This window comes from Salminus brasiliensis, chromosome 23 (assembly GCF_030463535.1).
Source record: "Salminus brasiliensis chromosome 23, fSalBra1.hap2, whole genome shotgun sequence".
Taxonomy (NCBI): domain Eukaryota; kingdom Metazoa; phylum Chordata; class Actinopteri; order Characiformes; family Bryconidae; genus Salminus; species Salminus brasiliensis.
Window position 1 is genome coordinate 25701113 of NC_132900.1, and position 19273 is coordinate 25720385.

The window sequence follows — 19273 nt, forward strand, 5'->3', positions numbered from 1 at the left end:
GTGACTGCATATGTCCACATGTTCACCCCCACGCTGCTCTTTAAAATTGCTTTAAAAAGCATTAAAGGGAGCTTTTGACTAATTCAAGAGCTTTTCACTAAGGACCTTCATAATCATATTAGGACCCCTCACCAGAAACAGGTGAAGGTGAAAGTATGGTTGGTGTGGCGCAATAGATAACACCACTACCTGCCAGTGAGCTACCACACCATGTGGGAGACCGGGGTTTGATTCCCGGTCTGGGTGACTTTGCTGTGCTACACCAATAAGAGTCCTTGAGCAAGGCTCCTAACACTACATTGGCCCACCACTGTAATACGAGTAACCTTGTAAGACGCTCTGGATAAGAGCATCAGCTAAATGCTGTAAATGTAGTCTTAATGAAAGTGGCCGTTCCTGCTCAGTTTCTCATGTTAAGGGGTTCTGTAGTTGCTGTATCCTGTGACCTACTTCACCAAGTTTTGCCATATTTCAGGACAGGTGTTAAGGACTTTTTAATTGGGTATCTTATCAGACCATCAGGATTATTTGGAAAAGGCTGAGCCACAAGAAGTGTCAACTTTATGCCCTGAGACTCATTTAAACCGGATACAAGTCAGATCCCTCAAACCACTTCAGGAGGTCGTCTGAGGTGCACTTGAGCCACATGTTACAGCAGCCTACACGCATTCAGCAACCTGGTCACCTCCAGTTCATCGTGAACCCCAGTGTTCCAGATACTAGTCACACGAAGTGACCAGGTGTCTACGGGGTCAGTGTGGGTGCTGTCTGGACTGTCCTTTGATGTGTTGAACGGAGTGTAATGAACTCCAATGGATTTCTACTCACCTTCGCGTGCACGCGCACCCGTCACGGAGCGGAACGGAACGCTCGCGACTCCTGTTGTCTCTGTTTATTAACACTTTCTCATGAATTTTACTATACAAAAAAAAAAAAACAATTAGCACTTAACAAGCCTGTTTGGGTTGACTGCTGGTGCTCATTAGCTATGCTAAGATGACTGACTGAGCGCTATGTCAAAAAGCTCAACGCGCCCTCCGGACGCCCCCCTGGGGAGATGCAGCCCTGTTATTGGTGTAAAAGTATTAGACGAAAAAAATATAATAAAATAAAAATAAATAAATAAAAAATATTAATAGAAAAATTAGGCAATTCAGACTAGTATTTTCTTTATATGACGACGAATAAAAATACAGACATGGTCGATCCGGACGGGAATAAACTAACTGAGGAGTCCCCCTGAAATAGAGAATTACCCCAGGACCCCATGTTAATTACATTCACTCTCAAAAGTGGCTTAAAAATACATACAAGCCTTAATTATTCCTCCTTTTGTAAAAATGAACATCTGCTGGTTATTATAATTATATATTAAATGATTATTATTTATATATATTATTAACTGGCAAATGGGTCAAGCCTTCTCAGATGGTGTGGTTATGTATGGGGAAAATAGAGATCAGATATTAATAATAAGGGATTCAGTCGCACGTTCCTCCTGTACAAACACATTTATTTGGTCTTTTATGGTAGTTTACTGTGTTTGGAACAATCCAGTCACTATTTTCAACTTAATCGTACAATAGAAATGACTACTTTGCCACTGCCACAAAACTATCAACTGAAGTGCAGGAAAGAAAAGAAGACATCAGCATGAGAGTAAATGCAGAAATGACAGCTTCCAGTTCGTCACATAAAAACTGTACTCTACATTGTGCAGGTTAAATATCCATGATGGGAGGTTTCCACCCCTCGTATGGCTGATAGAAGGAAAACTTGCATCGTACATATGAAGACTAATAAGAGAGTTGGTCTTGTCTTGGGATACGTGTCGAGCTACTGGGTTTGTCGTTCCCTGACGTCAATACAACATGAATACATGACACGTGTTGCAAAGTAAAACAACTGTCTAACAAGGAAGGAAGCCATATATTAGTGCTTTTCAAGTTATAATACAAAACCTGAGAACTCAGTTGTACTTGCATATTTTTACTCTAGAAAAGTAGATTTTTTTCCTGTACAGATAGGATAGGACGAAGCCAAATACCTTAACGCCTTCTCATAAATATTTATGAAAAGGCACGCATAATTTAATACTCGAAGCAGGAAGTCGGACCCTGCCTGAGGTGTCTTTAGAAAAAATCACCAGCAACTTCCATCCTCAGTACTTCTACTTGTTGCAGACTGTTGCATGTCATGTATTTACAGTTTGTGTAGCCCCAAAAAATATTTAGCTCTGATGCCTATGAAGAAGCAGAGTACTTTTTTTTTTTTTTTTTTTTTAACCATGGTATGGCAGTCTTTTTGCACACCAGACAAAACTGCATTACCCCCCTCCCACCAGCTCATGCTGTCTGTTGTTTGTGTATAGCTATATATATAAATATAAAGTGCCATTCTCTTCATTCCAGCAGAGGGCGCTGCTGTGTCACACATTGGCTGCTTCCTTAATTAGCAGCTTGTTCTTTCTAAGATGTTTATGAATAAAAGGCAACACAAATTACAGCAATTACCTTTTCCTAACAATTCCAGAAGGTCAGACCGTTTGTCCACGGTGTTGGAAATGTGCTGGACGATTGGTATAATTTGTATGTGCGCTGTTTCCACCTAATCCACGGTGAACGGCTGTAGGCTAATATATGCTGAACATATGAAAGCTAAACATGCTAACATAGATACTTACTGAAATATTGTGAAATATTCAGTTTTTATTCTTTTTGGTCTCTTTTTGTGTGCCTTGGGGGACTTAAATGCAAGGAAATGTGAACTATCTACTCATCACAGGGGCGTGAATCCAGTATCTTGCCTCAAATCGTGCCACTGAGGCCTAGCACACAGCACGAATTCACCAAATAAACTCATGAAGGCATATTTTGTGAGAGCACTTCAGTGCTCAAATTCAAGTCCTGTGAACTTGTTTGCATACAGTGGAGCACTTTGACAGTGAGTGGATTTACTAGTGAACCTGCTGTTTGCCTCAGGCCACGGCCGAAGCCTTTTGTGGATGCCTGCCTCCTCTGATATGTTGGGTGGAAACCTAATACATCAGTTTTATCACCGGCAAGAAGTCCGCTTTATCATTTTCTCTTGGATCACACCAGTTTTCAGACTTGCCGACTCAAAGAACTGAAACATGGTTAAAAACGAAAAAGAAAGAAACAGAATAATGTTCATTATTGTCCTTCCTTTCTGTAGCAGTTAGTCAGGTCAGACCAGCACACCATGCCGCTTAAAGGGTGTCTAAACCCAAGTCCCTTCCTCTGCAAAGATGCAGTCCCATCAACCTCAAGCAACATCCACACTCATAGACATAGTCCTGCCACGCAAGCTAAAAAAAAACAAAAAACGTCCTCTTCACTACACTGGAACGTCAATGTGCCTCTTTCCAGTGCTCAATAATCGATTGTAGTCAGTCGGCTTGTATCTACAAAGCATCACATACTAGTCTCACATGGTGGCGAGAGGTTTCCGTCCCCTGAAGGTTTGAGGATATCTGGTGACAGTAGGTGGTTGATGACCTTCTGTGCGCTTTGACTGCTGTCTGTTCCCTCTGTGCTGCTGGCACCGGTCATGCCAGGGGAACAATTCAGTGCAGGTTTAGGTGAAGCGGGAGTTGCTGCTGCCGGCCTTTCGACATGGTTCTTCCCTCTCTGGCTTTCACCAGAGGGTGGGACGAATCCCGGGGATCTCATTGAGCCTTCCCCTTCAAAGACTCTCCCTGGGGACTTTGGGCTTTGCCAAGATTGTGGCGTGAGTGTCGCTGTGTCTTCGGTAACGACCAGGTGCAGGCTGGAGGACCCTTCCTCTCCAGATTCGCTTAGGTTGACTTTGAGTCCCTTGGCTTTGATGGGGTTGTTGGGGGTTGCTCTTGGAGAGCTCTTGATGTTTTCACTGCTCATGTCAAAGCTTTGGTTCTCCTCCCCTTGAGATAGGGTGCTACTTTCCGGCTTGTACTGGACAAACTCATAGAGGCCCTCTTTGATGATGGTGGGCTGCTTTGCCTTTTCAGCCGCCCGGGTATCGAGGGCAGTGATCTGACTGAGATCTAGAGGAGGTGGGGCGCGAGGGTGTCTTGACTGCATTCCGGCAACATTGGGGAGCAAGGCAGTTTTCTCAACCTCGCTAACATCGGTGGTGCAGCTTGCGAAGCTGTCAATACTTGACAGGCTCCTGATGTCAGTGATGGGACGCTCCTTCAGCACTGGCTCTGACTGAACCACCTTCATCTCCAGCTTCTCTTCCCTGCTCATTTTACTGCCCCCTTTTGGAATCAGTGCACCAGTGCTCGCAGCAGCTGGAGCAGTCGTCATCTGGTTATACATCTGTTCCAGAGACTTTGCGTTCAGTCGCTGAGGGCTTGACCCGGGCTTTAACACTCGTTCCGGAGACCCCAACTGAACCACTTCTTGATATTTTGCATCGTAGGGTTTGGTGATAGAGTCTGTGCTCTTTTGATAGTTCCACCTGCTTGGAGAAAGGTGATTGTCAGACGGCTTCTCTTCCGTCTTCTCGATCACCACGTCCATCAGTTCCATGTTACGAACAAAAGCATCCTTCATGTTCATTGACACAATACTGCCATTCCTCTTGGCTCTCTCCAGAGCTTCTCTGCGCTTGATGGCTTTCTCCTGTCTCTTCTGCTCTTTGTAGAACTCTGAGAAGTTATTAACAATAATGGGGATGGGCAATGCGATCACCAGCACACCAGCAATGCAACAAAGCCCACCAACTATTTTACCCAGCAGGGTTTGTGGATAGATGTCTCCATAGCCTACTGTCGTCATTGTAATGGTGGCCCACCAGAAGGATGCTGGAATACTGGTGAATTTCGTTGCGTCTTCGTCCTTCTCTGCGAAGAACACCAGACTGGAGAAGATCATAATTCCCATGGCTAGGAACAATATCAGCAGGCCCAGTTCATTGTAGCTCCTTCTGAGAGTGAAGCCCAGGGACTGGAGGCCTGTAGAGTGCCTGGCCAGTTTCAGGATCCTGAGTATTCTCATGATCCTGAAGATCTGGACCACTCTGCGTACATTTTGGAACTGGAGGACACTCTTATTGGACTCTGTAAGGAATATGGTAACATAGTAGGGCAATATGGCCAGTAGGTCGATAACATTCAGAGGGCCTTTGAAGAACTTCCACTTGTTGGGTGAGGACAGAAACCGCAGGAGGTACTCCATTGTGAACCATGCTATGCACACAGCTTCCACATGGGCAAGACTGGGATTGTCATTGGATTGTCCAAACTCATCAATGACTTGTAACTCAGGTAAGGTGTTGAGTGACAGGGCGATGGTAGACAGAATGATGAACAGGATGGATATGATGGCCAGGATCTATGAAAGAAAGAAAAAAAGGCAAAATTTAATAATGTTACGCAGCTAAAACGACAGTCAAGAACATCAGGAAGCCTTTTATAGTATTTTGAGACCTACAGTACAATGAGAGTGAGGATGACACCAGTGTTGCCTTATCTCTATTGGAATTACAGGAGATGCACTGTGTGCAACCTTATCGATTGTGTACAAATCTCATCACAGATACCTCCAGTGATAAGCACTGCCAAGCAGCTATTGATCAGCTGCTTTGTTAGCTTATGGAATGGATGCCCCTTGAGGTTTTCCAATTTGCTTGACTGGGTAATCAGATATTCTGGATCAGACTGAGTTGCCTTTCTTCAGATCACGTTTCACACCATTAAATCAATCACTGCGTTTGCAGCCCTATGGAGGGAAAGAACGGTGCTTTTATTTAAAGGTATACTGTAAAAATGCTGATGCTGCTAATAACAAATTAATGCTAGTTGGTTTGCCAGCTAGCATTATGCCAAAAAAGATCAGACTGGGTCTCCCAGCTTTTGTTTATTGATTAGCTTAAAATGTCCTTTAAATAACATTTCCTGATGAAGCACTACCGTTTTTCCAACGTTCAAAACCAACAATAGATAGATGTTCCTCATGTTTGGGGTCCATCTTATGAGTGAACATTCTCAGTAAACCATCTATGGAAGCATAAGGCAGGCAGTTAATCATGCTAAACCACTTTAAATCTAATGGCCATGGAAAATTATATTTCAGAGGCATTACGCTGTTCATATAATACAGGGCAGATTTGAAATAACGGCCTTGTGGTCAGTATTGTCACCTACCGTAGATCATTAAGGCAGAGTAAACTGAACCAATAAGGTGCTTCAGGTTTTCCTGAGATTTTGCTTGGTGCAGCAACTAGTCCTGCCTCCTGCTTTTCCGAGGCTTTCATGACTAGTTTTATCACCTATCCATCTTACTTTGCATGCTTCTAATAACACCCACTAATATTCTGAAGTAGACTGTTCACACTGTTTGAATAGTAGAATAGTAGGCTACAGAGTTCATGATATTATCAATCTCACTAATAAACCTCTGCTCTCCGGGCTCCAGAGAAGCCATTCATTCGTTTTCATTTTTCTCTTTTATATGCCTTGATGAGGCGGTTTGGCGAAGACATGTACGCCCGTTGAATTCAGAATGCAGGGAGCGTCTGTGATGGACTATAAAAAGCGGTGGCACTGAAGACTGCTGTCACTAAAACAAAGATTCCTCATTAGCAGTGCGCACACGCTATCAACACGGCTAAGCTGAGCGACACAAGATGTATGCAAAGGCCACCAGAACACAAAGTCAGAATACACTTTTATGTAAAAAGTATTATTTAGATTTTAATCCAGTAAATTCAGTAAAGAAGATTTTCTCACTGCATTATCCTCTTGAATACGGTGGGTGTGAATGGATATAGGGTTGGTTATTACATATATGACATATAGGTACTTATATAAGTGTATAATACATAAATGGCATTACTAGTATGTATATTTATGTATAACATCTAGAATCTGGCATTTGCTCTTTATATTGTATCATTGTTAATATTGAATTTCAAGATGAATGGACTGATAGAAATGCTCCAGAATGACTCTTTACATTGACTTTTGGACATACAAGGTTATATACAGTAGATTTGTATATATATATATATATATATATATATATATATATATATATATATATATATATACATACATATATATATATACATATATATATATATATATATATATATATATATATATATATATATATATATATATATATATGTATATATCTACATAATACATGGGGGACATGTTATTATTACATATAGGTACTGAAATCAAGGGTAATAAAAAGGGTTCAGGGAAGGCAGTGAGGATTTGACTGCATTCAGTAACAAGACCATAAATGAGGTCAGGATGTACCAGATGAAAATGTTGCCAGGGGTATAAAGTTTCCCAGGAGTATAAAACTTCTTCTCTACACTTGTATACACTTCTGTTTGTGTGTATATATATATATATATATATATATATATATGGGGAGATGGGGCATATTGAATTATTATTGTTATTATTATTATTATTATTGTTATTATTATACATTGTTATACCATATATAATGCATTATCATTAAAATACATTGGGAACATATTATTAACCCCATGCCCTGATAGTGTACATGCCCCGTGTGTACTATTGAGTCAGTGGAAAATATGCCGACGTCTTTACAGTAAGACACATTAATGGATCAGAGCTGCTCTTGTACATGCAAACCGACTGTCTGATATAAAGTGTGGTTCTAGATATCGTGTTGTGATTCTGGCTTCCATGACAAGTCATTAAACAAAATAAAGTCTTATTCTTATTAAGTGACAACATTTTCTGATTATTCATCACAAACGCGCACAAACTTCCTACTCCACGCAAGACCTTACCATGACTCTTCCTGTGGGGTGGAAAGAGTGAGTAACCACTTCTAACCTTTCTGTATCCTCACTATAGATAGCAACTAAATCCTATTATTACAATTATCCTCAAACATCCGCCCGTGGAGGAGACAATGTAAGCACACTCACTGAAAGCTCACACAGCTCACATGCGAAAGGCAGAAAAGTATTTCCACAGCGCTGTTAATATGGCTGTTACAGCGTTACAGCACATATTATCTGACAACTGCCTAAACAGACTCTGTACATGCTGGCTGACCCAGGAGAAGGTTAATATCAACTCTATAGAGGACACAAAGCCTCAGAGTGCCACGTGAAATCCTCTGCAGCACGGCACCCACTGCCAGCTTTTCAAGGAAAGCCTATCAGACACCCAGAAATCTTTTGGACGGTCGAAGTGAGAGAATACACAATGACACCCTAAGAAACGCTTTTTCATGTGGAGCTAAAATGCTCAAATGTCTCAGATTTGGTCTGTTTCTCATTTTGGTTTCGCCAGTTGGGGATTTTAGATGGCCTTTTTTTTTATCCCATTTTGAGCAGAACATCAGCAACTAAGCTAAAACAAGGCCCAGATCCAAAAAGGGCAGTAGCCAAAAAGATACCAACTTTTTAAAAGAGACATTAGCCAAGGTCTGTGGCACCATGTGACGTAGGCGAAAGGATTAGAATGGCTCTCTGAACTGGCAGCCATTGCGTGACGCAGGCATCGTCCCCGCAAGGTAGGACTTGAGCAGATGGCCGCCTGTGGCCAATAAGAGGCCCGTCCAGGTCAGAGGTCAGCAGCGTTGTTAAAAAAGAAACATGCTGGTAATCCCTTGCGGTGTCAGACGCTTGGGTCGATAAGGACAGGAAGAGCAACCTTCCTGTTTAAACGTCCCAGAGGATGTCATTTAAAACCTGAAGCAAGCCTTATAGTCTTACACTGTCACTGTTGTAACAAGACCTCCAATGCGGTGAGGGTTTAATGTATGGTAATGTAGCGAGACTTTCCATTCCCGCTCCTGTTTTGGATCATTTCTGTCTGTGCATGTGTTATGAAATGCTGGTGCAGCACAAAAGGCAGCTGGCGCTTTTAAGTGGTGTAAAACATTTTTATGCCTCACTTCTGTTTATTATCTATTGTTTTGTGATGAATTTACTCTTAATCTCACAGAGAAACAGTTGGGAGGGACTAAATTTGGCCTATGTGATGTCAGATCGGCCAAAGAACCAATCAGAGTTAGCAATCTGTTTACGACACCTACATCAGTATAGAGAAAATTGCTTCCTGTGCATTTAGCGTCTTTGCTAAGCTTCCAACGTGATGCAGCGATCAGCTTTAACTCCACTAGTTCATCTAACCAGTGCGTAACTGTGTGTTTGCTTTGTGTTGTACGGCTCTGCAGTCTTCCCAGTACTTGTGGAATCATTTTTTACATTTCATCACCACGAATCACAAATCACCACGAATCATCACCAGCTTTGGTCATTATCCTGGACGTGCCTAAAGGCCAGAGTACACTGACCGGACAAAGGCCAGGGTGATTGATGGGCCACAGCTGCATTTGAATGTTAGAAGCTTCTAAAATGTTCTCTCTTCATTCTTTAGCTCATGTAGTTTATATATACACACTATGTGTCCAAATGTTTGTGGACACCCTTTCTAACGAATGCACTCAGCTACATTAAGTTGCACCCACTGCTGACACAGATGTGCAAATGCGTGTGCACACACAGCTTGTCTAGACCCTGTAGAGAAGTACTGCCAATAGAAAAGGACTCTCTGGAGCAGATAAACATTAACCTATTGGCACTATACCTAATACCAGGCGTGGGCTAGAAGGGGGGTATAAAGCCCCCTAGGGTTGAGCTGTGGAGCAGTGGAACTGTGTTCTCTGGAATGATGGTTGGTGCTCCATCCAATACTTTTGGGATGAGTTGGGGGGTTGGACAAGAGGTGGGGTGATGATCATCCAACATCCTGGCCACTTTTATGAAAGCTGAATGCTATCAAATCCTCACAGCAATGCTCCTCCAAAATCTAGTAGAAAACCCTTTTCTCTGGACAGTTACTCCAACAAAAGCAGGATGAACTCCAAAATAAATACCCTTGATTGTGGAAGAAAAACAATGAATGAACAGGTGAAACAATGTTTAATAATGTTCTGTTTATGGACATCCTAAGAAACTTTGGCCTTAAAATTGCTTTGTTTTTGTTTAACATTTATTGGTTTTATACTGTATAAAACCAATAAATACTTTATATTTATCTCATATACCAGGTAACATGCCCATGTGTGGCCTATAAGGGTAGCTCAACTTGGAGGTTTTGTCCTTGGGTTCCATGTTGGCCCCACAGACAGATGCCCACCAGGGTTAGTGATGGGACCAATAAGGGTTAAACATGGGCCCCATATGGGGTGGAAAAATTAAGTGGATTTTGGGGCTTTTTTCTGTATATGGGCCTTTAAACCTTGTGTTACAAGATTTTATCTGATGTAGAAAACAAAACTAGATGTTTGGATATGACAGTGAAGATATCAGACTAAACAAACGCTTGTCCTGTACTGAAGGACGACGTGAGAAGTCAGAGCTCTCTAAACTTTGGAAAGACATCAATTCCCACAAGGCTGCGCTGCTGCAGGCTTCTCATTCATCAAAGGTTGAACTTTGGGACGGAGGCATTACTGTGCATTTCTGTGCACCTCGCTGTTCTGCTTAGTGATGGCTGGGGTATTTTTAAGTAGCTATTAGAGAGAGAACGAGAGACTAAAGGTGGAAACAGGGGGGATTATTGAACTCTGGCTGTCTGTGGATTGGCCCAAGCCTGTGATTACATGAGCATGTCTTGACACGGTGAGGGTTTTTTGGGGCTAGGCCAGGGCATGTGCACTTAAGAAAGTGCTCAGATCCTCCCAGGCACATCCCGAGAGAATTAACCCTTGCGTCACCCACAGCGAGGGGACAGCGTCTCATGCTGATGATGTCATTGAGGTAAACTACATCCTGAAGAAAAATTTATTAATGGGACTCTTCAGTGTTTTTCAGTCTTAGCTCCACCTGCAACATCTGTGGTGTACGGCACCTATGGTGTACATACTGCTATAGTATAGAGCTACAACCACCTGCTCTGATTGATATAAGCCCCCGGTGTAGCCCTATGCAGAAATGAACTTTCAGTGAATACAGAACTCCCAGTGACACTAATAGTGCAATAATCCTTAATCTAAACTAGAAATCTCTGTACTGAAGCTACCAGCTGATTATGGGTGAGTATGTGTGAGTATGGATGGGTATAAATGGGAATGTGTGGATAGTATGGATGGGCATGGGTGTGGATAAGAATAGATGGTTATGGATGTGTATAGATGGTATCGGAGGTTTATAGATGGGTAAGCGTTGGTATTGGATGTTTATAGATATGTATGGTTGGTGTTAGATGTTATAGGTGGGTATGGTCATATTAGATGTTTATAGGTGGGTATGGATGAATACAGGTTGGTATTGGATGTTTATAGATATGTATGGTTGGTGTTAGATGTTATAGGTGGGTATGGTCATATTAGATGTTTATAGGTGGGTATGGATGAATACAGGTTGGTATTGGATGTTTATAGATATGTATGGTTGGTGTTAGATGTTATAGGTGGGTATGGTCATATTAGATGTTTATAGGTGGGTATGGATGAATACAGGTTGGTATTGGATGTTTATAGATATGTATGGTTGGTGTTAGATGTTATAGGTGGGTATGGTCATATTAGATGTTTATGGATGGGTCTGGATGAATATGGGTTGGTATTGGATGTTTATAGATGGGTATGATTGGTATTAGATGAATAGATGGAAATGGATTAATGTGGACATATATGGGTTTGGATAGGTAAAGAGGGGTAAGGCTGGGTATGGTTGACTATAGGGGCTGATACCAGTACAAAATTCTGAATGGAATAAAAGCATCTGATCTTATCCTGTAACAGATCTATCCTGAAACACAATACAGTCTGTTTCTCTAATATTCATCTTTTGTAAGAAAGATCACACTTCACTCTCCAGCATTACCCAGCTGACCAAACCATGGTAAAGTTTTTTAAAACTGGATGGAATATCTAATATTCCTCATTATGTGGTTGTTATCACACTATTGCAAGATGCAAACTGTGCTAAAATGTGAAAAGGCCATCTCCAAGTTTCGGCAGTGATGTTATATAAAGTGATCTTATACTCTTCCACAATGGTCCATGGTCTGGATATGGACTATACCTTAAAAGTGGTTCTTAAAGAAGTGTTTGTTGCAGGGTGCAGGATTTGATTTCACACTCCTTTTTCAAAAGTATTCATCCAGCATTAGAAAAGGATGAGTTCAAAGCCAGACTTCCTTCAGAACCACTTTTACATTACGTCGACCAAAAATTTTTAATCCAGTGTGGGAAAATGGTATCGTAGACATACACTTTCAGTTAAATGAACATCACACGATCAGAAAAAAACTCATAAAAATAAGCTCATCATTATTCAGTATGTTTTCCATGTGGAACTAGTGTTCGTGAGCAGCAGTCAGACGCTGGGTGGACTTGTCAGGGTGCCATTGTGGACCCTGCGCCTGGTTTTGGGTGCAGCTGTCCTGCCTGAGCTCTTTGTGACCTGGGCCGGTCTTTTAGTCCTTGGAACATCTGGCCCCTGGGCTAAGCAGATTAATTGGAAGATCTGGAGGGTTTTTTTTTTCTCTCTCTCGTTCGGCTCGGCTGCCCGCTGAGTTACTGTACCGACTCGCCCGTGGACTCGCAAGCGAGCGTGAAAAAACGCCAGTCTGTGGGGGAATTGTTTGCGGAAGGCAATCTGGCAGAACATGAGGATTTGTCCTTTAATCTTGCACTGTGGGGTGGATTTAAACAGGTCTGCGATGGGGGGCGAACCCACACATGTGGACGATAAAGTAGAGTGGCATGACAAAAGTTTTGGTTTGAGGAAGAATGACATAACTAACAACAGATCAGTTTAAATGGGTCCCGTTTGAAAGTACAGAAACACTGGAGCGTGAGTGAGAGTTGAGCGTAACGTTAAGAAAGACAAGATGACAATGAGAAACGGTATAGCAGCTGATCATGCGTGTGTAGATTCAGCACCCCGGACAGCTCCACACACCCATGTTCGGATCATATTCATTCTGATAAATTATGGGTTCTTCTTGGCTTCGATGTGTATTAGGAAAAGCCCTTTATATTATTTGAAGATTCCTTATACAGGAACAGAACTACAGAAAAGGTTTCTTTAAATAACCATATATCGCAGGGGTATATAATCTGGTTGGTTAGTCATGGCTTTACTCCAACCACCCCAGAGAACCCATTTTTGGCAACTTAAATAAATAAGGTAAAAATAATTGTTCGGAATCACTTGTCACGTTGATACAGTAAAAACACACCAATTACATTTTTATTTTAGTGAGAATTTACTAAATGATAAACTATACACTGCAATTGTCTGTTTCAATAATTTGCAGAGCTTCCAACCAATGATTTGGTGCCTGCAATAGAATTACAATAATTCTATACATTTATCTGCATATAAAACTGACTTTGAATTTTAATTGGTGACATTTATATCTATATAATATCTAGTGTACAGAATCATAGAGAAAACAGCATGGAGAGTAATTATATAACAAATGTGTAGTTATTTGCTGTGTATATGCACAAAATGACACTACATGTCCAAATATTTGTGGACACCCCTTGCAATGAATGCATTGCTAAAACAGACGTGTGAATGCACACACACACAGCTTGTCTAGTCCCTGCACAGAAGTTCTGCCAATAGAATAGGACTCTCTGCAGCTGATAAACATGAACTATTTGGCATCATGCCTAAAACCAGGCATGGACTTAAGGGGGTATTAAGTCCCCCAGCATTGAGCTTTTGAGGCATATTTGAAATTTGATGGTGTTATAGTAGAAACCCATTTCAGGGCATTCTACAACGTACAGTCCTGTCGCAGTGTGGTCTGCATTACCACTCTCAGATAAACATCCACACCCACAAAAGAGCCTGGGAGAAGAAGCCTGTGACAGAACAGCTCTCTCTGAAGGTCTGCTGGTTGAGCGAGTGAGTGAAGGAGGGAGGGAGGCAGAGAATGAAGGTTGAATTATTTCTGGAAAACACTGTTATCATTTCTGCCCGCAGAGGAAGAGGAAATTCTGTCTGGAAACCCAAGAATGTCTTGATCAATATCGTGGTTATTTATGGAAGGGTGACACGGGATCTGTTTGACTGGGTGGGTTTCTTTTATAGGGTGGGTTTATTTGGAGCGGACCTGGCAGTAGGCCTTTGTGCTGAGTAAGTGACATTCAGCCCATTACGCCGCGCTAATGACGTAACAGAGCCGACTGCGGGCGAACGCAGAGAAACAAGCGGATCTGGAGCTTAAAGCCACAGCTTTCACCAGCGAGCGGAAAAGAATGATGTGATTTTAGATTAATAGGTTCTGACTATAATTGCGCAAAGCAATGTAATTTGGTAACGTAACTCTGTAATGTAACGTTATTCCCTTTATCCTATTACTTAAACCCTCAAAATGTAATGTTATTCCATTTGTTATCTAATATAATTTCTTTGGTTCTGTAAAGTAACTCCAAAAAGTAATGCAATTTCATTAGTTATCTGATGTAATTTTTAAAGTAATGTAATTTCATTGGTTATGTAACGTAATTTCTCAAAGTAATGTAATTCCTTTGTTATCTAATGTAATTTCTCAAAGTAATGTAATTTTATTGGTTCCTTAAAGTAATTCCTCAAAGTAATGCAATTCCATTTGCTATGTAATTTCTTAAAGTAATATAATTCCAATTTGTATGTAATGCAGTTTCTCAAAGTAATGCCATTCCATTTGTTCTGTAATGTAAGTAAATGTCCTTACAGTGATGTAATTCTATTCTTTCTTTAATATAATTCATCAAAGTAATACAATCCCATAATGTAAACATTGTTTTTACTATAAAGTAATTCTGCAGTGTAAAGTAATGACATTTTTGTCCTGTAATATAATTCCATAATGTACAAATCTCTGTAATACACTATAATATAATTATTTGGCATAATGTAATTTTTTCCTATATTTCAGTAATGTAATGAAATTACATTCCTATAAATTCCTATAAAACATTACTGTAATGTTATGTAATTCCATTTGGACTGTAATGTAATTCTGTTATGTGCTGTAATTTCATCTGGTCTGTAGTGTAGTTCATGACAGTAACAGTGCAGTAAAAAACATCAATAACTCTTATCTTCTGAGCGTTAAACAAGTGTATTTTGCTGCGTTCCTGGGCTGCGCTGTCTAAACTGTGCACCAGTGTGTTTTGCATGTGCGGGGGAGGCAGGAAGCACACAGTGGAGGGGTGTGTGTGTTGATTACAGTGATTAGTCAATAAATGTGGCCCTAACGACTCCCCATGATGTACAGGCGAATCCTCAGCCCGCTACTTACACGCAGAAACCCTCACACTCACGAGTGTGTGCCAGAGCACAGGCTGCTATTCCGCCTGTCCAACAGGGCCTTTGTCTTTTTTAACCCTTTAAAGCTGTGCCAAATGGCAGCTATTTCTGCTTTTTAAACCTTTAGAGTTATTTCTGTTGTTTCGCTGCTTCAGGCTCTGTTTCTAACTGTATAAGAGATGGGAATTTAGAATGCACCATCATGCAGATTCATTCAGAGGATTCATTTTCATCAATCATTTTAAATTAGGCTTTTTTAACTAGTGATCATGACAGGCCTTGTTGAACTTACAAAAAACAGGGCTTCTATAACACATATAGCGATGCGGAACAATGCGGAAACAGAGATGACTCCAGGGTTCATGGCGAGGCTGTGTTTAGAGGATGAAGACACCAAGGCTTCATCCTAAAACGACGCTGGCATGGCTCCCGGCTGTGGCAAGGGCTCTAAGGCTGAGGGGGCTGGGTAGGTGGAGGTAATAGTAGGCACTTTTGTTGTCATGTCACGTTAATAACACACAGCTTGCTGTGGCGCGGCATCATTACAGAGAGGGGCGTTCCGGATCCGAACTGGTCCCAGACAGATTTTACACAGACTGCGAAAACTCCCAGTGCTACGGGACAAAATACCACACTGCGATTATATGACTGCTTACTGCAATTGAGCTAGCCAAGCTCCGCCCACCAACATGTTCATTCGTTGTAACGTAACCAAGAACTACATAATTCTACATAACTCTGCTGGTTGTTGTAGCTAATATAAACTGGGGAAAATACAACATAGAATTTGGCACTACAACAACAACCACAAAAAAAACCTGATACCATAAGCTTGTTCAAATACTCAAATACACAAACTGCCTTACTATAAATACAACAATATTTAACAATAGTATGTTTCATAACTATTCATAATTTCAAGTATGCTTGGTACTGAATTAAGTGGCAATGTAATATGAATGTAGTGCTAGCGCATGTGTATAATGTATTTACTACTCACATTTTGTATGTATTACCAGTATACACGCTACCTGAAAGTTGTTAAACAAACTTGAACTTGAACAAAAGTATTGAGACACCTGCATATTCACTGTTCACTTCTGCAATGAAGGATAGTACTGGCTGGAGCATCATTCATCCTTCCAGAGAAAACAGGTCCACTGCTCCACAGCTCAATGCTGGGAGGCTTTATAACACTCTACCCTACGTCTGGCATTAGGCATGGTGCCAATAGGTTCATGTAGGTTCATAGGTTCATCTGCTCCAGAGAGTCCTATTCTATTGGCAGTACTTCTCCACAGGGACTAGACAAGCTTTGTGTGTGTGCATTTGCACATCTGTGTCAACAACAGGTGCAGGATGAAAACCAACATAACAAACAATATTCAAGTGAATTCACATAGTTTGGGACAGCACTACATCTAGCAGTGTGACTTCATTTGGTTTGCTACAAAAGAATGTATTTTTGGGGGCGGAGCCTGAATTAGTAAATTACAATAAATCTTCAATGCATTGAAACACAATTGGGGAAATCTAAAGTGACATGGTTGGGCATTATGTTCCCCAAAAAAAGCTTTGATTCATAACCCCCTCCCCCCCAGCAACACTCATATAGATCATCTGAGGTGGTACTGGATGCTCATAGCACGTAATAAATGTGCCAAAAGAAACAGAACGCAGAGCTCCGTGATCAATCACACCAGGACCTACAAATCACTGGAGATACAAGCCACAGGAGGCAATGCTAAGGCACTGTTGAGACAGGCGCGTTTCTTTAAAGTCAAAACAGTTACAAATAAACATTCACACCAAGCCAAATCTTGTCAGCACTGATCTGTAACACCATCAAATACAGCCCAAGTTGTTTCAGCAATCTTTTGCCTGCTGATAGACGGTCTAAAATAATACAAACTCAATCAGAAGAGGAACAAGCTGGCCTAGAGCCTCTATTGTTGCTACAGAAAATTATTAACACCATATATAACTATTCTTAATGTAATAACTACATGTTACATGAAACTATTCACTTAAATAAATTGTGGGGCAGTGACCCACAAGGTCACCATACCCAATACCAAGCATGGGGTAGAGTGTTACAAAGCCCCCAGTAAGCTCCATCCAATAAATTTGTGATGTGTTGGAGTGGCAGAACAAGTCATTTGACATCAGTACCTAACTCACTTGCTCTTTAATGTAAAGCCTTCTTAGAAGAGTAGAAGCACATTCTCTCTGTTAATACCCTCGGTTTCAGAAGAAACTCTGGAGGAGGTGTCCACAAACTTTTGAACATTTTGTGAGTGGACAGCAAAAAAGCAGTGGCACATCTTACAAAGATGAAATGTATAATAATCAAAAACTAACAATAATTAATAACATAATAATAAATTATAATAATTAATTAAATGTAAAGCATAATGGCTTGACCAATCAGCTATGTGTTGCTATGCGGCCTATGCAGTTACATTAACCTCATTACAGTCATTAGCTATGAAAAGCCTTTGAACTGTATAGAAAGACTGATTCTGACCAGTGTTCGAGTCTGCGGTCAGCTCAGGTGCTCTCTGACAGATGAGCAGCGCTATGACTTTGGTTGGCCATATAACTTTGACTATGACTTTTTTTCGACTCCTCTGCCTTTGACCTCTGCAAAGTTCTCTGTAGCACTTTATTTAGAAAAGTTCTCCATTTCACCCCAGAGAGACACCCACTGAAAGTTTGCTAAGCTCTAAAAATCGTTCCCCAGATTGATCTTCTTGGAAAGACTTCTACTGAGCTCATCTATGAGCTTAAATGAGGATTTAGGCGGAGCTAATAGACCTCAGATTTAGGCCTCGACCCCTGGTTCCCAACCCTAAGACCTCAGGGCTGATACAGTGCATACAGTGTCAGAAACCACATCACCAAGTCTAGGAGAGTGTGTGAAGGCTTTTAACATTTGGCCACCTGATTCAGCTCATAATGTGGTAGGTACTCTTTGTACCTTTTTGTATTGTTCCCTTACAATAGGGAGTGAAGGGGTGGGGTTGGGGGTACCGCTTTAATAGAATTAAAAACTTGTGTCATAAATCGGAGGGAAAAATAGAGTAATTACTTGAAAGATTTGACCTCCAGTTTATGGGACGTAGAAGACAGAGCTTTTGCCCAGTGAGCCAAAAGCTGTCAGAAGGCTATATATAATGTAACATGCTAAAGGTATAGAAGGTATAAAAGGTAAAAGGTGTGTGTGAGAAGGTAATGGTAACTGTAAATGCAGCTTTTATTAAAAGATTCTTTGCAATTATCCTTAAATAGAGACCTGGACACACTTGTATGAGGCATCTACTGACAATGTGCTAAAAGCAAACATAAGGTGCATGATGGCCCAAATAAAATGGGATAAATTACAAAAAAAGTAAATATAATAAATAATATATACTTTACAGCCCTGTGCAAAGGTCAGGTTATTTGGACTCCCCCTATCACTAGCAAAGCCCCCAAAACTAGGAAGGTGAAGACTAGCACTTGTCTACTCTAACACATGTAAAGTCAGCCATTGCCTCTGATTGCCACTGTCGCTAATGCAGCTCTACCAGTTACCCTCTGAGGAAAGCACGGCTGCCCAGCTCTTGTATAACAACTAACAGACGCCCGTGCTGACCAACATCACACTAGGAATGAAGTGGGGAGGTAGTGCCAACAACCCATCCAACTCTGAGAGAGCAAGGCCAATTGTGCTCTCTCTGTCTCCGGCTGCTGATGGCAAGCAGCATGACCCAGGATTCAAACCAGTAAATACTTGTGGGCATTTTCACATCTGAAGCAAGAGTTGATCTTGTTTTTCTCCTTTCTTTAATAGATGAAAGCTTCAAGTGATGTTAATCTGATAGGGGCCAGGTCTATCAGGGTTTTTTTACAGGTTGCCTTTTCTACAGTTCAAGTGTCCTAACTGATCCTTTGATTTCCGCTTCCTTACATTATCTTATATATATATATATATAATATCCACCTGAGAAATTAA

General features: G+C 41.1%; 1 protein-coding gene across 1 annotated transcript in view; it reads right to left on the bottom strand.

Annotated features, from left to right (window-relative positions):
- Nucleotides 1-1763: 1763 nt before the first annotated feature.
- kcnb2a (potassium voltage-gated channel subfamily B member 2a) overlaps nt 1764-19273 on the bottom strand; it is a 32212-nt gene continuing 14702 nt past the window's right edge. Inside the window, exon 3 of the mRNA XM_072668776.1 lies at nt 1764-5339. Coding sequence (XP_072524877.1) covers nt 3435-5339 — 1905 coding nt within the window. The 3' untranslated portion in view covers nt 1764-3434. The remainder of the gene's footprint in view (nt 5340-19273) is intronic.